This window comes from Microtus pennsylvanicus, chromosome 10 (genome assembly GCF_037038515.1).
Source record: "Microtus pennsylvanicus isolate mMicPen1 chromosome 10, mMicPen1.hap1, whole genome shotgun sequence".
In the NCBI taxonomy this organism is placed as follows: domain Eukaryota; kingdom Metazoa; phylum Chordata; class Mammalia; order Rodentia; family Cricetidae; genus Microtus; species Microtus pennsylvanicus.
The window spans coordinates 94,308-110,818 of NC_134588.1; the positions used below are offsets into that span (position 1 = coordinate 94,308).

Here is a 16,511-nt window from a genome sequence, read left to right on the forward strand (position 1 = left end):
CGCTTTGGATGGACAATTCCTGAGCTAAAAAGCCTACATATCTTCAACAGATAATGCCAACCAAAAGCAATCGATTCTAACCAGGCAGCCATTGTCAGTCTTTTAGCATAAAGATGACACTTCTGGTATGGTTTGAGCTACCCTGACTGCTGGCTACAGCTGGTTCACGGCTCAGTGCCTGAGACTATCTATCTATTGCCTGCTTTCTGTGTAGAAGATACCCTGCTATGCAGCAAACATCAGTCTAAGGAGTGATTCCTGCTTCAAGTTCCTGCAAGGGTAGAGGTCGATGTCATACATTAAAATACAATGTGAAAATTGTCCCTTTAACCCAACTAAGGAGGTGACCTAGGTAGGAAAGACTGAAATGATGCAATGCCTACAGAACTCAGGAGACTGAGGAAGGAAGATCATGAAGTCAAGGTCTAGCAAGAAGGAAGGAACAGCCAGGGAAATGGAGGGAGGGAGAGAGGCCAAGGGAGAATATTCTTCAGTATTTGAACAGGGTATAACTGACATTCTGTTGACTGGATTATGCTGTTTCTATTCTAGGGCCCCAGAGATTTCCCTTCTGGGCCATCCCACCGTACTCCCTGGTGCTTAGAAAAGCAGTGGAGTTCAGGAGTAATTGAAGACCCCAGTAAAACCAACACTAAGGTTCCAACTGGCGAGTTGCCTTTGGAGGCCCCTCCACTTTAGGCTCCAGCATGCTTTCTCTGCTGAGTCTGTTCACAGAAAGTTGGTCAAAGATTTGGAAGAACAGAGCTGCCCTTGCCAGCTAGCCTCCTAATTTGGAGTTAATTACTGAACTGCTCAGAAATGTGAGGCAGAGGAATGTGCTTGCTGACTGCCTTCCCATTCATCACCATGGTATCTGAGGACATGGCTCTCGGCCGAGAACAGGAACTTCCTCTGCAAACAGAACAGACAGCCCTTGTTGGTCTGGATCTGGGATGTTTCTCAGTATCATCTGCCATTGTCTATGGTTCTCTTCTTGTTAAAGTTATGGAGAATGTTTAGGACTTTGAAGACCAGGGAGGGCGAGCAGGTAAGAGCACCCATTGCTCTTGTAGAGGACCCTGGTTCAATTCCCAGCACTGACATGGTTACAACCACCTACAACTCCAGTTCCAGGAAACTGCCTCTCTTCTGACATCCGTGACCATCACACATGCGCATGGCACACATACATGCATGCAGACTAACACGCATGCACATAGAATCGAATAAGTATTAAAATACTATTTTTAAAGACCGGGGTCAACCTCAAGAGATAACGATGCATAAAACAGATCTATAAACTGTACCTTTTCTGTATGGGCATTTTTACCATGGAGAAGGCTTTCCATTGACTGAAGAAAGCTTTGATTGCAACTCAATCTGTGCCTTTCAGCTAGTTGGTTCCGCTTGTTTTAACTTGTTTGCAAACACTCTGACTTTTTGGTTGTTTGCCGTTTTTTAACAGTGCTAAGTTACCTCTGTCTTGCAGTGACCAGATAGTTGGCAGAAAAAACTCAATGGAGGAAAGTTTTATTTTCGTCACTGGGTTTGGAGAGATGTCAGTCTATCCCAGAAATGGAGGTCTGGCAGTGGTAATACATGCCAGGGTTGTTCATTTCTTTGTGGTTCAGGAAGAACAGACTGGACTGTGGGGGTCAACCCCCGTGACCCACTTCTACCAGGTAGGCCTTACATCTGAAGACTCTACAGCCTTCAAAATGGTGCATGAGATGGGCGCTGAGCAACCAAAGCATGAGCCTGTGAGGGATGTCTCCTCAGATATAAATGGCGACAATGGACCAGGGCCTTAGAAGCAGTCATGTTAATGGTCATGCCAGTTTACCCAACAGTGTCTAACCATCACACCAAAAGCAACAGCTCTGCCTGGAGAATGGAAACTTCCTCTTTAGACACAGAACAAACTATCCCTCATCAGAGTGGCTCTCACATGCCTTCCCAGACATTATCTGCCAATGATGTTATGTTCATGTTAAATCCCATTTTATATGACAATCCAGTTTATCAGCTTAAGAAGCCAGCAGCACTGCATGTAACAACTTAATTGAGGGTAACATTGACAAACGACATGACAAGACACATATTTGTCAGTCTCTCAAGCTGTGCCTGAAGGCTCGTCTCCATGCTTCTGGCTGCTTTCCCTGTGTATGGTGCCTCCAGGCACTAGGAGCCATGCAAAGGCCTTCCCTTTCCCATTAGACAATCTTTTTTCCATTTGAAATTTCTCATCACATAATTTATCTTATATTAAAACATATGTGAGCATTAGATAATTAGATAATTACTTTTCTAAAATTAGTTCTTTTTTTCTGTGTGTGTCTGTGTGTTTGTAGAAATGAATATGATGTTCACAGAAACCAGAAGATGATGTCAGAGCCCCTGAAGCTGACGTTACAGGTGGTGAGCCACTTCATGTGGGTGCTGGGGCTACAATTTCAGTTTTCTACAAAAGCAGGTACCCTTAATCATTGAGCCATCTCTCCAGCCCCATGAATAAGTTAAAATGTTAAAAACTAAACCTTTATTAAGAGATTATGTTCTTCATCTATTTCCTAGTTTTCCAAATTTGCAACAATATGCACGTAATATATAATCAAGAAAAGTCATTTTAATAAGTTCTTCAGAAAACAAGTGGTCTTAGGGTTTTTATTGCTGTGGAGAGACACCATGGCCACAGCAACTCTTATAAAGGAAAACATTTAATTGGGGCTGGCTTACAGTTCAGAGCTTCAGTCCACTGTCATCATGGCATCGTGCAGGCAGATGTGATACTGGAGTAGGAGCTGGGAGTCCTACATCTTGCAAGCAAGAGGAAGTTAACTGAGACACTGGGCAGTATCCTGAGCATGGGAAACCTCAAAGCCCACCCCCACAGTGACACACTTCCTCTAAGAAGGCCATACCCACTCAACAAAGCCTCACTTCCTAATTGTGCCGCTCCCTTATGAGATTATGGGGACCAATCACATTCAAACTAGCACACAAGTCTTTATGCTGTTGCATTTGTGGCTTTTGGTACACACGCACCTCAGTCACTATCTTAGTCTCCACTGCAGAGACCGGAAATCTACTCTCAGTTTTCATTGCCCGTGCCATGAGAGGCCTATGCAGTGGAGAGGACATTTCTGAGAGGAAGCGTAGGTGGCTGTCATGAGAAGGCTTAGAGGGCTGTCATGAGAAGGCTTCCGGAACTGAGAGAGGGTGAGAGACAGTGACTGCCCAGGATGCGGCAATCCTACAGCCCAGGGAGCAACCAGGACAGCCCCCACTGAGTCCGAGGGCTCAAGAGAGACCTGTTCCCCTGACATGGTGTCTCACATGTTGCCTGGTGTAGCTTCAAAGGCTCCTCTGCCTGAGCTCCCCAGCAGCTGGGACTCATAGCCGACTTGGGGTTTCTTGAAGATGTCCTGGCTGAATTCCCAACCAAATTTGGCTTCAGTGAAAGGAGAATTACACTTCCAGGAAAAAGTTCAGGAATGAACAAATGGCACCCACTAAATACATGTTTTAAAGGTCATCAGAGAAAACAGAGATGTTATACATTATGTGGCTTGGCTACCACGTGCATCTGAACAGTCACAGGGAAGTTTATATTGAATATCAACACGATCAAAAGGTGAAGCAACCAATTTAAAGTGGAAGGGTTTTCTCTCTACAGAGTGGAAGGAGGACTGGGGACAGTTTTTTTGTTTGTTTTTCATCAGGAACATGTATGTTAGAACAGCCTGACTCACACTGAGGCTCATACTGCTCTTGCAGAGGATCGGAGTTCAGTTCTCAGACCTATGTCATGCAGCTCATGGAGCCTGTGACTCGGTTCCAGGAGACCCAATGCCTCTGGCCTCCTCCACTTATGTGTACCCTATCATACACACAAAGACATACACATAATTAAGAATAATTAAAAAAATTAAGAAATGAAACACAGAGAAGTTGAAGGGAAAAAGCCTCTATGTATTAGTGTTTCTTAATTTGAGACAATCTCAGAACAGGATGAGAGAGTTCATGATTATATCACCGCTATGTTGCAACGCAGCTCTCCAGACAGTTGTTTGTACCCCCTCCCCCATGTGTGCAGTACATGAGCACACCTTCCCTGCACTAATCGATCATGATGACTAATGAATAAGACAGGTTCAGAAACCAGTGCTAACCATACTCACCGACACACGTGTAGAACTGAAGCATTCAGATGAAATAACCCAGTGTCTTAGACTTACCTTAAACACTCCAAGAAAAAAAAGCTTACCAAAGTATTTCTGATAACTGACAGGGACACGAATCTGTTCTCTCCACATCTGTGTACATTTTGAAACTCTCATTATAAATGAGCGATGACAAAAAAGTTAGTGGCACAAATACACTAGACTTGCGTGATAGTTGGCAAGGTCTGTATAGCAGAGAAGTCGGGGCTAGAGAGGTGGCTCAGTGGTTAAGATCACTCTTGCAGAGGACCCAGGCCCAGCTCCCAGCACCCACATGACAGCTTGCAACAGCGTGACTTGAGTTCCAAGTGATCCAATGTCTTCTTTTGGCCTCTCCAGGTACCAGGCACACATGCAGTACATGTACATACATGTAGACAAAGCAATCATACACACAAAAAATAGGTAATGTTTTTATGTCAAAGGAGAAAAATAATCACGCCAAGGACTGGAGAGACAATGGCAGTTAGGAGCATCTGCTGCTCTTGCAAAGGACCTGAGTCCAGGTTCCACCCATTGGTCGCTCACAGCTACTGAGAGCTCCAGCCCCAGGAGGTGCTATACCTCCAGCCTCTGCAGGCACCTGCTCTCCTGTGTACACACACACACCTACATAACTTTTAAAAATAAAACCTTTTAAAAATAAAAATATATATCAAGGGCAAATATTATATCTGGCCTTTAAATGAATCTGAGAAGCTAACTAGCTAAAAACTTTACAGGCTTTTGAATGATGGTATGAAAGAGGAGGCAGGATGAAGTAATGGAGTTACTGAGAAATGTCATAGTTTACCTCCCAGAAACAGCACCTGGAGCAAAATGCCCATCCAAAAGCCCTCCTGAGGAGCGGGCTCAGGGGTGCACTCGTGTGGCTGTGGCCGGGTTGCCTAGGCCCTCTAAGCCTTAGTTTCTATCCGGGAGACAATGACAAGCCACCAAGCACAAAACATCTGCTTGCGGTCTTGGGAGTAGGGTGCAGGGACAGGAACCCAGGGGTTTGCACTGAAATGGCACGTGTCTAGGAGAGACCAGGGGTCTCTGCTTGAAAGGTGGGTACCCCCAAAACTCAAGGGCCTTCTAGAGGCCGGACTGTCTGATAGCTCAACTAGAAAGTTTATCTCTAGATCAGTGGGACTGGATGGGTTTGAAGCTCCTTTATCACGTTGTCACAGACAGCCTGCAAGGTTCATGTGGGTAGGAATTTATTGACATGAATTTCCTTGAGCAATTATTCTAACACAGAGAGTGCTGCACAGCTGCAGACATGACAACAAACCCATGGGATGCAAAGGATGGGAGGCTCATCACCTTCGAGGAATGGAGGGAAGGGGGAGGAGGGAGGGGGAGATGGGGAGGAAGGGGAGGGAAGGGAGAGAATCTTTTAAAAAGAATCTGAGACATCTTTCAATTTTCAATTATTAGAAGAAATGACAATATAGGATGTAATGACATCTGACAATTTAAGCATTTTATCCAGAAACATATATCTATTCCACAGATACAAGATCCATTGCCATATAATCAAGCTTGAAAATATACAAAATGTTTGTTGTTCTTACATACTGAAATTAGGTCCTAATTTCAAAAAGTGCACAGTAAAAACAGCATAAGGAGACCACAATATCCATGGTTATGTCTATTGTTTTCCATTTGACTGTCAACATCAAATTCTGTACTTGCCTTGATGTTTACAAATATACTTCAAATGTCTCAAGGTCACGGACAACACTGGCTAGTTTACTAGGTCCAACCGCACTTCAGCTTCCCAGAGGCCGCCAGCACTGGTTGCGGGGTCTGACCCCGAAACTCTTGGCAGCAGCTGCAGCCGGTCTGGAGGGAACAGTCACTGACGAGCTCTTCGTCAACTATCGACTTCTGTTCTTCTTAGAATTTCCCTGTGCAAGGAACAACAGCCACCATCAGAACACAAGCTTCATGAAAAGCGTTCACAGCTTATAAAACAGGCTGTCTGGGGGCCATGCTGTCCCACAGAACACTCCGGCTTCCCATGTGGACAGCAGCTGAGAGAACCTGCAGGTCAGCTTTTCTTCAGTGACCACAAAGCTGCTGTTACTTTGACTTTCCCTTTTCACAACTTCCATGGATATGGATCCAACCCCTCTCAGGGCCAATGGTGGATAATAAAGAAAGCCAGCGACACCCAGTTTACCAAATTCCTTTTCTTATGTGATTTCATGAAGCAAATAGTTTTAGCTCCAATGTGTTTTTCTGTTGTTTAAATAAACAGGTTTGACAGCAGTGGCTCTCAACTTCCCTAATGCTGTGACCCTTTAAGACAATTCCTCATGTTGTGGCGACCCAACCATACAATTATTTTCATTGCTGCTTCATAACTGTAATTCTGCAACTGCTATGATATAACTGGAAGTATATTGGCTGGTCGTCATCACAGAGATGGTCCAGAAAGTGCCAGGAACCCTCTCTACACCGTGAGAAGTCGATGGCTACCCTGAAATGATGCTGGGGAGGGTTGTGTAGTGCAGACTCCAGTGTAGCAACCCAGAATGTTCTCTGGGGAAATCTCGCCAAGCAAAGAATTGATCTACTCCACCAGTGCAAGACTGCAGCCACACTCTCTACAGCCTCTTCAGCTCATGGATGGGTGATAAAGGCCTGGCTTACAGAAGTGCTCCGACCATCTGAGATGACACACAGAACTGAGCACCTGGTGTCGTGAAGCTGACATCCACTAACAGAGACATGGTATGCCATATATGGAGATGCATGCCTACCTAAGCACATTACTCAGTATCTATGGACTGGCTCAGACAGAGGCCCCACGAGAAACAGAGTCAACAGCAATCCTAGAGATAAAATGGTTAGCATCCCTAGGTTATATGGGCAGTTACGCGAAGAAAGGACTCCATTCCACTCCTGGGCATATACCCAAAGGTCATTTCCTACTGCAGAGACTTCTGCACATCCACATGAATTTCTGCTCTACCCAGAATAGCAAGGGAATAGAACCAGCCTCGACGCCCACCAACTGATAAAGAGGTGGGAGACAGATGATATGCAATATTATTCAGCTGTAAAGAAAAATGAGATTTGCAGGAAAATGGACAGACTCAGGAAGCATAACATTAACAGAGGTGACCTAAGCTGAAAAAGAAGAAGCGCATGCTCCCTCTCATATACGGACGCTATCCTCTAATATATGGATACATGGAAACAGGTCTAAGTGTCGATCTGGTACAACACTTAGGAAAGAAATCAAGAGAGGGCAATGTGAGGACAGAGTGCAGGTGGGGGACACACGAGCCAGGAAAGAGGATATTAGGCTAATTTTGTTGTGCTTGCTGTTGTTTTTGCCAGTTTCTACTCTGTTTCTTCTTTCTGTGTGGTAGATAACTGAATTAAAATGTAGTAGATACTGAAAGAATAAAACCCTAAGTCAAGTCTACAGTCTCAAACTGCAGCTCACTGAGAGGCCAGCGTTTGGGACTGATAAGTGTCTCAGTGGCTTCCTTAAGCTGTGTGAGGTTTTACTTGTGGTTTAACGAGAATAAATGATTTTACTGAATGAAACAATTTGCTAAGGGTTCCACAAATAGTGTTAGGATCTTCTACAGACAGAGCATGCTCCCCTCCTAAGGCCATCTGCTGGTCCCCCTCACTCACGCACAAAAGCATAAATGTCAAAAGGCAGCAGGTCAAACCGCAGCTTAGACTAAGCCAAAGAAACCATTTTTCTTTCTGGACAGGGAAATGAGGCGCAGGACGGTGACTCACAAGTATGTGCTCTCACACTTGCTCTTGAAACATCACAGTGACGTGTCTTCTACCAGCTGCATCAGCCATTCCCACTTCCCGCCCTGCACACACTTTACTGGACATCTTCAGCGTGTCGATCTCTTCCCTCTGCTTGGACAGTGTCTCGTTCATGCTGCACAGGTGGTCACTCATCATGCTTAACTGATCCTCGTAGCTCCTCTTGGTGGTCGTCAGCTCATCCTAAGAGCAGGGGAAGGAGAAGGCTTGTCAAAGTTACTTCTTTATTACAAACATCTAGAGAGCAGCCTAGCTGATTAGTTCACACAAAGGTAAGGCACAGGTTGAACTGAAAAGAAATGGGGAAATGCGTTCGTAACTTATTTGGGAAAACTTACGGGCTGGAGAGCTATCTTAACTTGTTAAGTGTTTGCTTTGCAAGCATGAGGCCCCAAGTGCCCGAGAAACTAGGCCTGTGCGGCACACTAGGAATCGCAGTGCTGGGGAGGAGACAGATCGCTGGACTCACTGATGAGCTAGCCAGTCTACTTAGCAAGTCTGAATACAGGCATGCTTGCACAAATGTTCCTGCATGTCCAAAATATAAGCATTCCCTCCTTGGCTGGGTACAGGACTGTCAAAAGCCTGAGGTGAATTGATGCTTCCAAACCACCCCGGGTTTTCAAAGGCTCTGCATAGACCTGGCCTTCTGCTCCCTCCCAGGAGGACACCTTCTCGCCTGCACTTTATGCTCTCCCCAGCCTCTTCAATGTCTCCTAAGTAATCTGAGAAGTTGATCTGAAACACGGACCACTGGGTTTTCCTGTGTCTCTCTCATGTTGACACCAACAAGGGCTTCCTGGAAGGCGATGTCAGAAACTGGAATTTGATCGTCTGCTTATGTATTTGTATACACATACTGAAGCAGGGTCTCACTATGTATTCCTGGCTGCCCTGGAACCCAGACTGTAGACCAGGTTGGCCTCAGAGATCCACCTGCCTCTTCCTCCCAAGTGCTAGGATTAAAGTCGTGTGCCACCATGTCTAGCAAAAACAAGTGTATGAAACCCAGCAGTGAGGAAGGAGGAATGATTTGCAGCCACCCTCTTAGGTTTATTTAGGTCAGTTTCTGAAACAAGACAGAATAATGTGGGCAAAACAAGCCTGCAGCCAGTCATGACCAGGAAGAAGAGAAAGAACTATTATGGGTAAGTGAAAATAAACAAATGCAGACTACAGCAGAATTTGAAATTCAAATCAGAAACAAGTAAGATGACCACTCTTTGCCTAGTATAAGTAATGCATGCCTTTCAGGTGAGTTAGACATGAACTGCAGAATGGTGTGTTTAAGGCCAGCGATCCAATCACTTCCCAAGGGAAGGCACTGGCGCAGAGGTCACCTTCAGGAACCCACCTGCAGCCTGCTGCTGTTCTGACTGGCTAGCTTCAGCTCCTCGGTCAGCGTCTCCTTGCACTTCTCCGCCAGGGCTAGTCTCTTCGAGAGCGCACGGCACTGTACAATAAAACATCAGACTTTATCCTGGGAAGGTTAGTAGGTTATAGTCACCAAAGCCAAAGGCCATCATCCATTCCAAAACTCTCTACTGAACATGTGCTGGAGAACGAGGACAAAAGATGAAGCCACACCCTCTTGTTTTAATAAGGTAAAAAAGGCCAGCAGTACAAGTTCATCAGTGTTCTCAGCTGCAGTGACTACAAAGCACATGAGAACATTCTCTATTTACACGGGATCCATTTATACTCCTGTGGATAGAGGACACTGGTTATCTCAAAAGTAATCACAGGTTGCCAACCAGGGGCCCTATCTGGGATTTGGGTTTAAAGTTATTCTGTAGAGACCCCAATGCAGGAAGGAACCATGACATCTTTATAATCCCACCGTAAGACTTATGCTGACGATACGGAGAAGACAAATCTTTTCAGAGTTTTACTAAGCCCAGATGATTCAAAACAGAGCAGATGAAAAGGAAAAGGGGAAATTTTATTTCACTATTGTTCAGACAAGGGCGATTTGAAGACACACACTGAATACTGTGTAGACATCAGGATCTCCAAGTATCCTTTCCAGTGAAGTCATACGGGAGGTACTACTTCCTGTTTATATATGAGAACAAACTGGGACAATCTAAAAATTCTTCTATCATAATTGTGCTGAAAACATGTACTAAAATACGCAGATCTCATGAAAATGAGACAGATTAAATTCCCTGTTACTCATTTGTTCTCGAGAAAACTTCAGGACAATCTGTACGATCAAATCAGCCACTTCCCTCTGTGCTCAGCACTGACCCTGACCAAGAGGGAGAAAGCAAGCAAGGCACGGTTCATAGGAAGATGACAATCACATTGGGAACACTAACCTGGAGAGCAGACAGGGAAGCAGAAATGTGGTATCAGTTGCAGGCCCAGCTCAAGAGGCAGCAGTTCCACCATTGGCCAGGCTGTTTGCTGTGCCCCCTTCTATACTGTAACATCGCAATCATAAGAGACCACCAATGAAAGGGGGCGCAGCAACTCCCTGCATACTGGGCTGGGCTGATTTACTTTAAAAGAAGAAACATAAGGTGCTCTTCTACCTCCAGCAACTGGCTGCCTGTCAACCTCCTCATCTCTGCAATGTCGGAGACAATCACAGATGACACTAGGTCCAAGAAAGAGTCCCTTCCTTTGCGGTTTAACACCTTAAAGTTCTATAATTCTCTGACCGTCTCTTTAATTAATTCTTACTATAAAGTGCGAACCGAAGACTTAAAACCCTGCATGTACCCACCCAGCCTTCTTCCTTCCTTATTCTTGAACAGTTGTACTGATTTCATTCACTTCCTGATGTGGGATCTCCTTCTTTATATGTGTTGCTTTTATTGGTTGTTGAATAAAGCTGTTCCAGCCAATGGCTTAGCAGAAATCAGAACAGAGAGAGAGAGAGAGAGAGAGAGAGAGAGAGAGAGAGAGAGAGAGAGAGAGAGAATAGGTAGAGTCAGAGAGACTCCATGTAGCTGCTGAAGGAAAAAGATGGCAGAATGCCAAAACCTTACCAGTATGCCAGAGCCTCTTGGCGAAACACAAATTAATAGAAATGGGTTATAAGAATTAGCCAGAAATATGCCTAAACTTTTGGCCAAGCAGTGTTGTAATTAATATAGTTTGTGTGATTATTCGTGTCTGGACAGCTGGGAAACAAACAAGCAGTCTCAGTTTACAACTTCCCCTTCAACTTTGCAAATTCTATGTATAGTGAACAGTGGGTTTTATTTATATGAATTATGGAGTAAAGGAAGAAGAAAAGGTGACAAAAGTAAGATTTTGTATCTTTTATAAGTTAAAATGGGTGCCATTTTCCATTTTATCATTTAAATCCAGTCCTATAAACTTCTCCTTTGGAAATGTGAGCTTGCTGGGCTGGAGAGATGGCTCTGCAGGCCAACTGCTTGCTGTGCAGGCATGAGGACCTAGGATCCCCAGCAGCCATGCAAAAAAAGCCAGGTATGGCGGCACAGGGCTGTAACTGCAGAGCTAGGGAGGCAGACACAAGAGGAGCCTGGGCTCTAGCCAGCCAGTCTATTCGACCAAGAGCTCTGGTTCAGTGCGAGGCCATGTCTGAAAGAGACAGCTGGAGAATGATGGAGGAAGGGACCTGATGCTGACCTCTGGAGTCCACATGTGCATGCACAGGTGTGTGCACACGCACATCCACAGTCCCCCTCAATACACAGAGACATAAAGACACTGAAGAGAATTTAAAGATGGGCTGGAGAGATGGCTCAGGGGATAAAGGTGCCATCAGCCTAATAACCTGAGTCTGATCCCTGAAAAGAGGCAACTCCTGCAAACTGTCCTGTCATGTCTACACCTGCTGGCACTCCCACACCTGCATAGTAAGGACATATAAAACCAAAAAGGTCAGATGCGGTTTACTTTTCACTCTGCACATGTGAAAATCCCTTCATCTACGCGTGTCCTCTACCACCAACACAAGTAATCCTCCAAAACTCACAACACAGGGCCACAGAAAGGCTGCACAAACCTGTCATCTCTCTTGCAGGAACCTGGGAACGATGCATGAAGTCTCACACTTACTAAATTGAAGGTGCTGGAGTGGCGGACAAACTGGTCGCCATCAGCCATGACCAACCCAGACACAGGAGGACAGAAAGCGCGTTGGTGGTGACGTCTCTCCCAGCAGACGGAGAACAGAACCAGAACCGTGACCCGACTGGTAGGGGCAGGGGGAAGTGGCAATCTTATTAGCTCCACTCACCTCTGCGTAGAAGTGCACTGATTTGCTGTCCGCCAGCTGTAGCTGAAACGTGAGCTCCGCTATCCTTGCCATGTAGTGGTTCTTGATTAGGTCTTCCCGGGACTCCACGTCTGGGACCTAAGCAGAACACAAACCAGAGGTTCCAGTGAGAACAGAGGTTCCAGTGAGAACGGTATTTCTAGCAGAGAAACCAAAGCCACACTTTACATCTCTTCACTGGAACCTCACAGGAGACAGCTCTCCGTCCCCTCAGAGTGAAAGAATAAAAGACCCCTACCTAGTAGCATTAAGTTAGCAGACCCCTACCTAGTAGCATTAAGTTAGCAGACCCCTACCTAGTAGCATTAAGTTAGCAGCAATAACGAGCCCAGCCGCCGCCCCCCCCCCCCCATAACCCACAGCTGGCCGGCTCTCATGAGAAGCATCCGGTCCACTTGAGACCCTCAGGACCCTCTCAGGACCTGCAGCTAGCCGGCTCTCATGAGAACATCCCGTTTGCCTAGGAAAACAGGATGCCTATAGTCAGCATATGTGCCCAACTTAGAATGAGAACATCCCGTTTGCCTAGGGGAAACAGGATGCCTATAGCCAGCACATGTGCCCAACTTAGAATATATCAGCAGTTCACAAAAGAAACAATTCCCCCTATGAAAGATCCCAGCTTAGCTGCTGTAACATCATTCCACAAGGCTTTTGACGAACAATGTAAATGCAGAGTGAGGTCAGGGTTCCTGGCTGCAAGGCAGAATATAGAATCAATTAACAGGAAGCCTGTTGCCATACATCTGGGCTGGGAAAGGAAAAACCAAGAGAAAAACAGGATATCTGATCCCATACATCTATTCTGGGAAAGGAAAAACCACCTGTGCCCCTTGCCCATTCCAACTGACCAATAACCATGCATTTGCTTCTGTAATCCGCTTCTGCTACCCTCTTTGCTATAAAAAGATCTTCCCCCAGTCTGCAGGCGCGCAAGCCCTACGAAAGACTTGCTGCCCACAGGTACCTGTGCTACTCAATAAACCTCCTGTTAATTGCATCCTGTGGCCTGGTCTCGGAGTGTCCTGGTTCTGGGGTCTTCATCAGAGAGGAAGGTCCTCTCTGAGGATCTTTCAAGAGGAACGCCAGACACGGCAGAAGAGCCCAGGCTTCCTCATCAGCAGCTGCTGGCCTATGTGGTGGAGCTCCCCAGGAAGTGGAGTACCAGGAAGCCCATGGACCACGTCCTTAGACATCTGTTCACTCATTCCTGTTTTGTTTTGTTTTTTTTTTAAGTAGAGTGCTACCAAGCATCTAGGGCTAAACTGAAATGCATAATCCTCCTGCATCAACCTCCCAAGTGCTTGGGTTACAGGTGTAAGCCATCACACACAGTTCTAATCAGCTTTTATCAGCCACAAACCTAAACTTTCAAAATCTCCACTTTCTGACTAACATAAACTCTGTAATTGGAAGAGAGCAGAGAATGGGGAAGTATTTATTGGAACCCCTGGCTTTTGTTGACACACAGTTATTATATATACAGTCCTGGGTTTTCGTTCACAAGTATAAATATTGCCGGTCCATTATTGGAACCCCTAGCTTTTGCTGACATACAGTCATTATATATACAGTCCTGGGTTTTAGTTCACAAGTATAAATATTGCTGGTCCAGTGGTGTGGGGAGTCCTTCTGTCTGTGTGTTGCTTTTATTGGTTAATGAATAAAGAAACTGCTTTCAGCCAATGGCTTAACAGAACACAGCCAGGCTGGAAAAGATATATATAGAGAGAGTAGGCAGAGTTAGGAGAAGCCATGGAACCACCAGAGGAGAAAGATGTGAGCAGCCAGCCAGAACCTTGCTGGTAAGCCATGAGCCTCATGGAAAAATATAAAATATAGGAATGGTCTAATTTAAGATATAAGAGCTAGCTAGCAGTGACTTAATAATTATAGCTTCTATGTGATTATCTCATGTCTTGGCAGCCAGGAACGAACAAACTGCCTCCCCAACAGCACTCCAAACTTCCGATCTTCTCCTTCCCCTCATTAGCCTCCATCATTCTCTAGATAGTCATAGAGAAGCTTTTCTTTTTCTTTTTTTTTTTTTTTGAGAAGCTTTTCTATATCTTTATAAAATCTAAGAAACCACAAATGGGAGAAAATGTTACATTTATCTTTCTGAGCCTGACTTGATCTACTTCACATGATAATCTCTGGTTATATCCATTTTCTTGCAAACAATATAGCATTCTTATGGCTTCATAAAATTCTGTTGTAAATATACCACATTTTGTCATTTCTCTGCTGGTTCACACCGAGGTTGACCACATGATTTGGCTACTCTGAACAATACCGCAATCAGCATCTAGTGTAAATACCACTGTGCTACGTTGACTCATGGTCCTGTGGAACCTCTAAATTTAGAACACTGGTTTTTCCACCCTTAAATTTTCTTCAGGAAAATGTAGTGCTCATAAACATACTAATAAATTAAACAAAATAGAACTGTTTAGGACCTTTGTTCCAGATTGGTCCAGACCAGTATTTTTCCTGGTTATACTAGCAATTACACATAATTGAGCCAAATTTAAAAATTCATGAAGCTCAGTATTACCTCTGAAATCAGTAAGTTAATGACAGACTCTACAAGTCTCCTAGGACCGTTGTGGCTGCACTAAGTGATGAGTTTGGCTGCTTCAGTTTTCCTCTACTGGTCACTTGCAGAACCATTATTTTCAGTTATTTCAAAATTCAAATATATAAGCCCAGGTGACAGGTCACACCAGATCTCGGCTCACTCACAGCAAGCACACAGGGAGGCCTGAGAAACCCTGCACTCTGTCAAAACTGTGGAAGTCGGCCACTGAGCAAGACACGTGCTAAGCCAGGCTCTAGGCTACCCTCTGTTGACGACAGCACAAAAGTACTGATGAGAGAAAATGTCACTTTCCTTGTAAGAATTGCCAAAACACACAGAGAGCTCCTACAGGACTCGTCCACAAGCATGTGCCACACAAGCACTAACCAGCAACATAATGCAGAGTGCACATACCTCACTGTCTGGCACTCTGGTTAAAACCCCAACCTAGAACATAAAGAAAAAGCAGCATTAGAAGAGAAGATACACATTTCAGACACAGAAGCTAACAGCCTATAGTGCGTTCTCTTCTTGGTCTGCACTGGTGCACAGGCCATTGGTAATGCAGGCCAGATGGCTGTGGATGCTCAGCACGGCTTCTGCCAGGCGGCACAAACTGATGACCAATGTCAAGTGCTCTATCGAAATGCTAAGTCACCCAACAAATCATCCAGGAGGGACAGGAAGGACAGGAGGGTGACCAACTTTGACACTACCACATCATTTCCAAAGCAGTCACACAGATGGTCCCATGGAGACCACAGTCATCAAACGAGGTGAATGGAACACAAATAAGCACTTTGTGTAAAAACTCAGAAGGAAAAAAGCATACATAATATTATCAAGACATTAATAAACATTCATTTGAGACTTAAATACATATAACTTTAGATAAATTATACTACAACTCCATTTTTCTAAATTTTGCTTTTATAGATTAAGACTCAAAAAACAGGACTGGGGGTGGCTCAGTGGTAGAGAGCTCGCCTCGCCTCATACGCACAAGCCCTCAGTCCAGTCCTGACCACCATCACCCCTCAAAAAAAGAAAAAGATGTCAAAAACAGGTGTGATTGCAGAATGCAAGTTACTGCCCAAGGTGGCAGGCATAAGGACTTAAGAAACCTGCAGGGGCCAGTCTGCATATATTCTCAGCCATCCTCAAGGGCATCATTCTTTTATTCGCTAGCTGCTGCCCACGACCTTTGTGGAGACAGTTTCTCTCTATAGCCATGGCTGGCCATGAACTCATGGCAATCCTCCTGCCTGTAGCAGCCAGATGCTAGGATCATAAGTGTGCCCTGTGTCCAGCTTTCAAGGGTATTACTCTGAGGACTGAGTGCTGTGATTTCACAGATAGAGTCTCCCTTAAGAATCTCTGGTTACAGAAGAGCTGCAATTTTCACCTCCTCAATTTACTCCTCCTCAATTTGCTTCCTTTTGAAGCAAAAGTCCCAATTTCTTTGTTTATCTTGAAGTTAAACACTACTTATAATAACCCACTGATCGCCAGGCAGTGGTGGCGCACGCCTTTAATCCAGCACTCGGGAGGCAGAGGCAGGCAGATCTCTGTGAGTTCGAGGCCAGCCTTATCTATAAGAGCTGGTTCTAGGATGGGGTCTAAAACTACAGGGAAACCCTGTCATGAAAAACCAAAT

The 16,511-nt window shown here is 45.0% G+C and overlaps 1 protein-coding gene across 3 annotated transcripts in view; it reads right to left on the reverse strand.

Annotated features, from left to right (window-relative positions):
* Window positions 1–5,682: 5,682 nt before the first annotated feature.
* Window positions 5,683–16,511, reverse strand: part of LOC142858437 (protein phosphatase 1 regulatory subunit 21-like) — a 42,445-nt gene continuing 31,616 nt past the window's right edge. For 2 of the 3 annotated variants that reach the window (XM_075987608.1, XM_075987607.1), the window contains 5 exons: window positions 15,269–15,301; window positions 12,235–12,351; window positions 9,370–9,468; window positions 7,977–8,198; window positions 5,683–6,118 (listed from right to left, as the gene is read on the reverse strand). In XM_075987608.1, coding sequence (XP_075843723.1) covers window positions 7,989–8,198; window positions 9,370–9,468; window positions 12,235–12,306 — 381 coding nt within the window. In that variant the 5' untranslated portion in view covers window positions 12,307–12,351; window positions 15,269–15,301 and the 3' untranslated portion in view covers window positions 5,683–6,118; window positions 7,977–7,988. The remainder of the gene's footprint in view (window positions 6,119–7,976; window positions 8,199–9,369; window positions 9,469–12,234; window positions 12,352–15,268; window positions 15,302–16,511) is intronic. The other variant, XM_075987610.1, reaches the window with a different exon arrangement.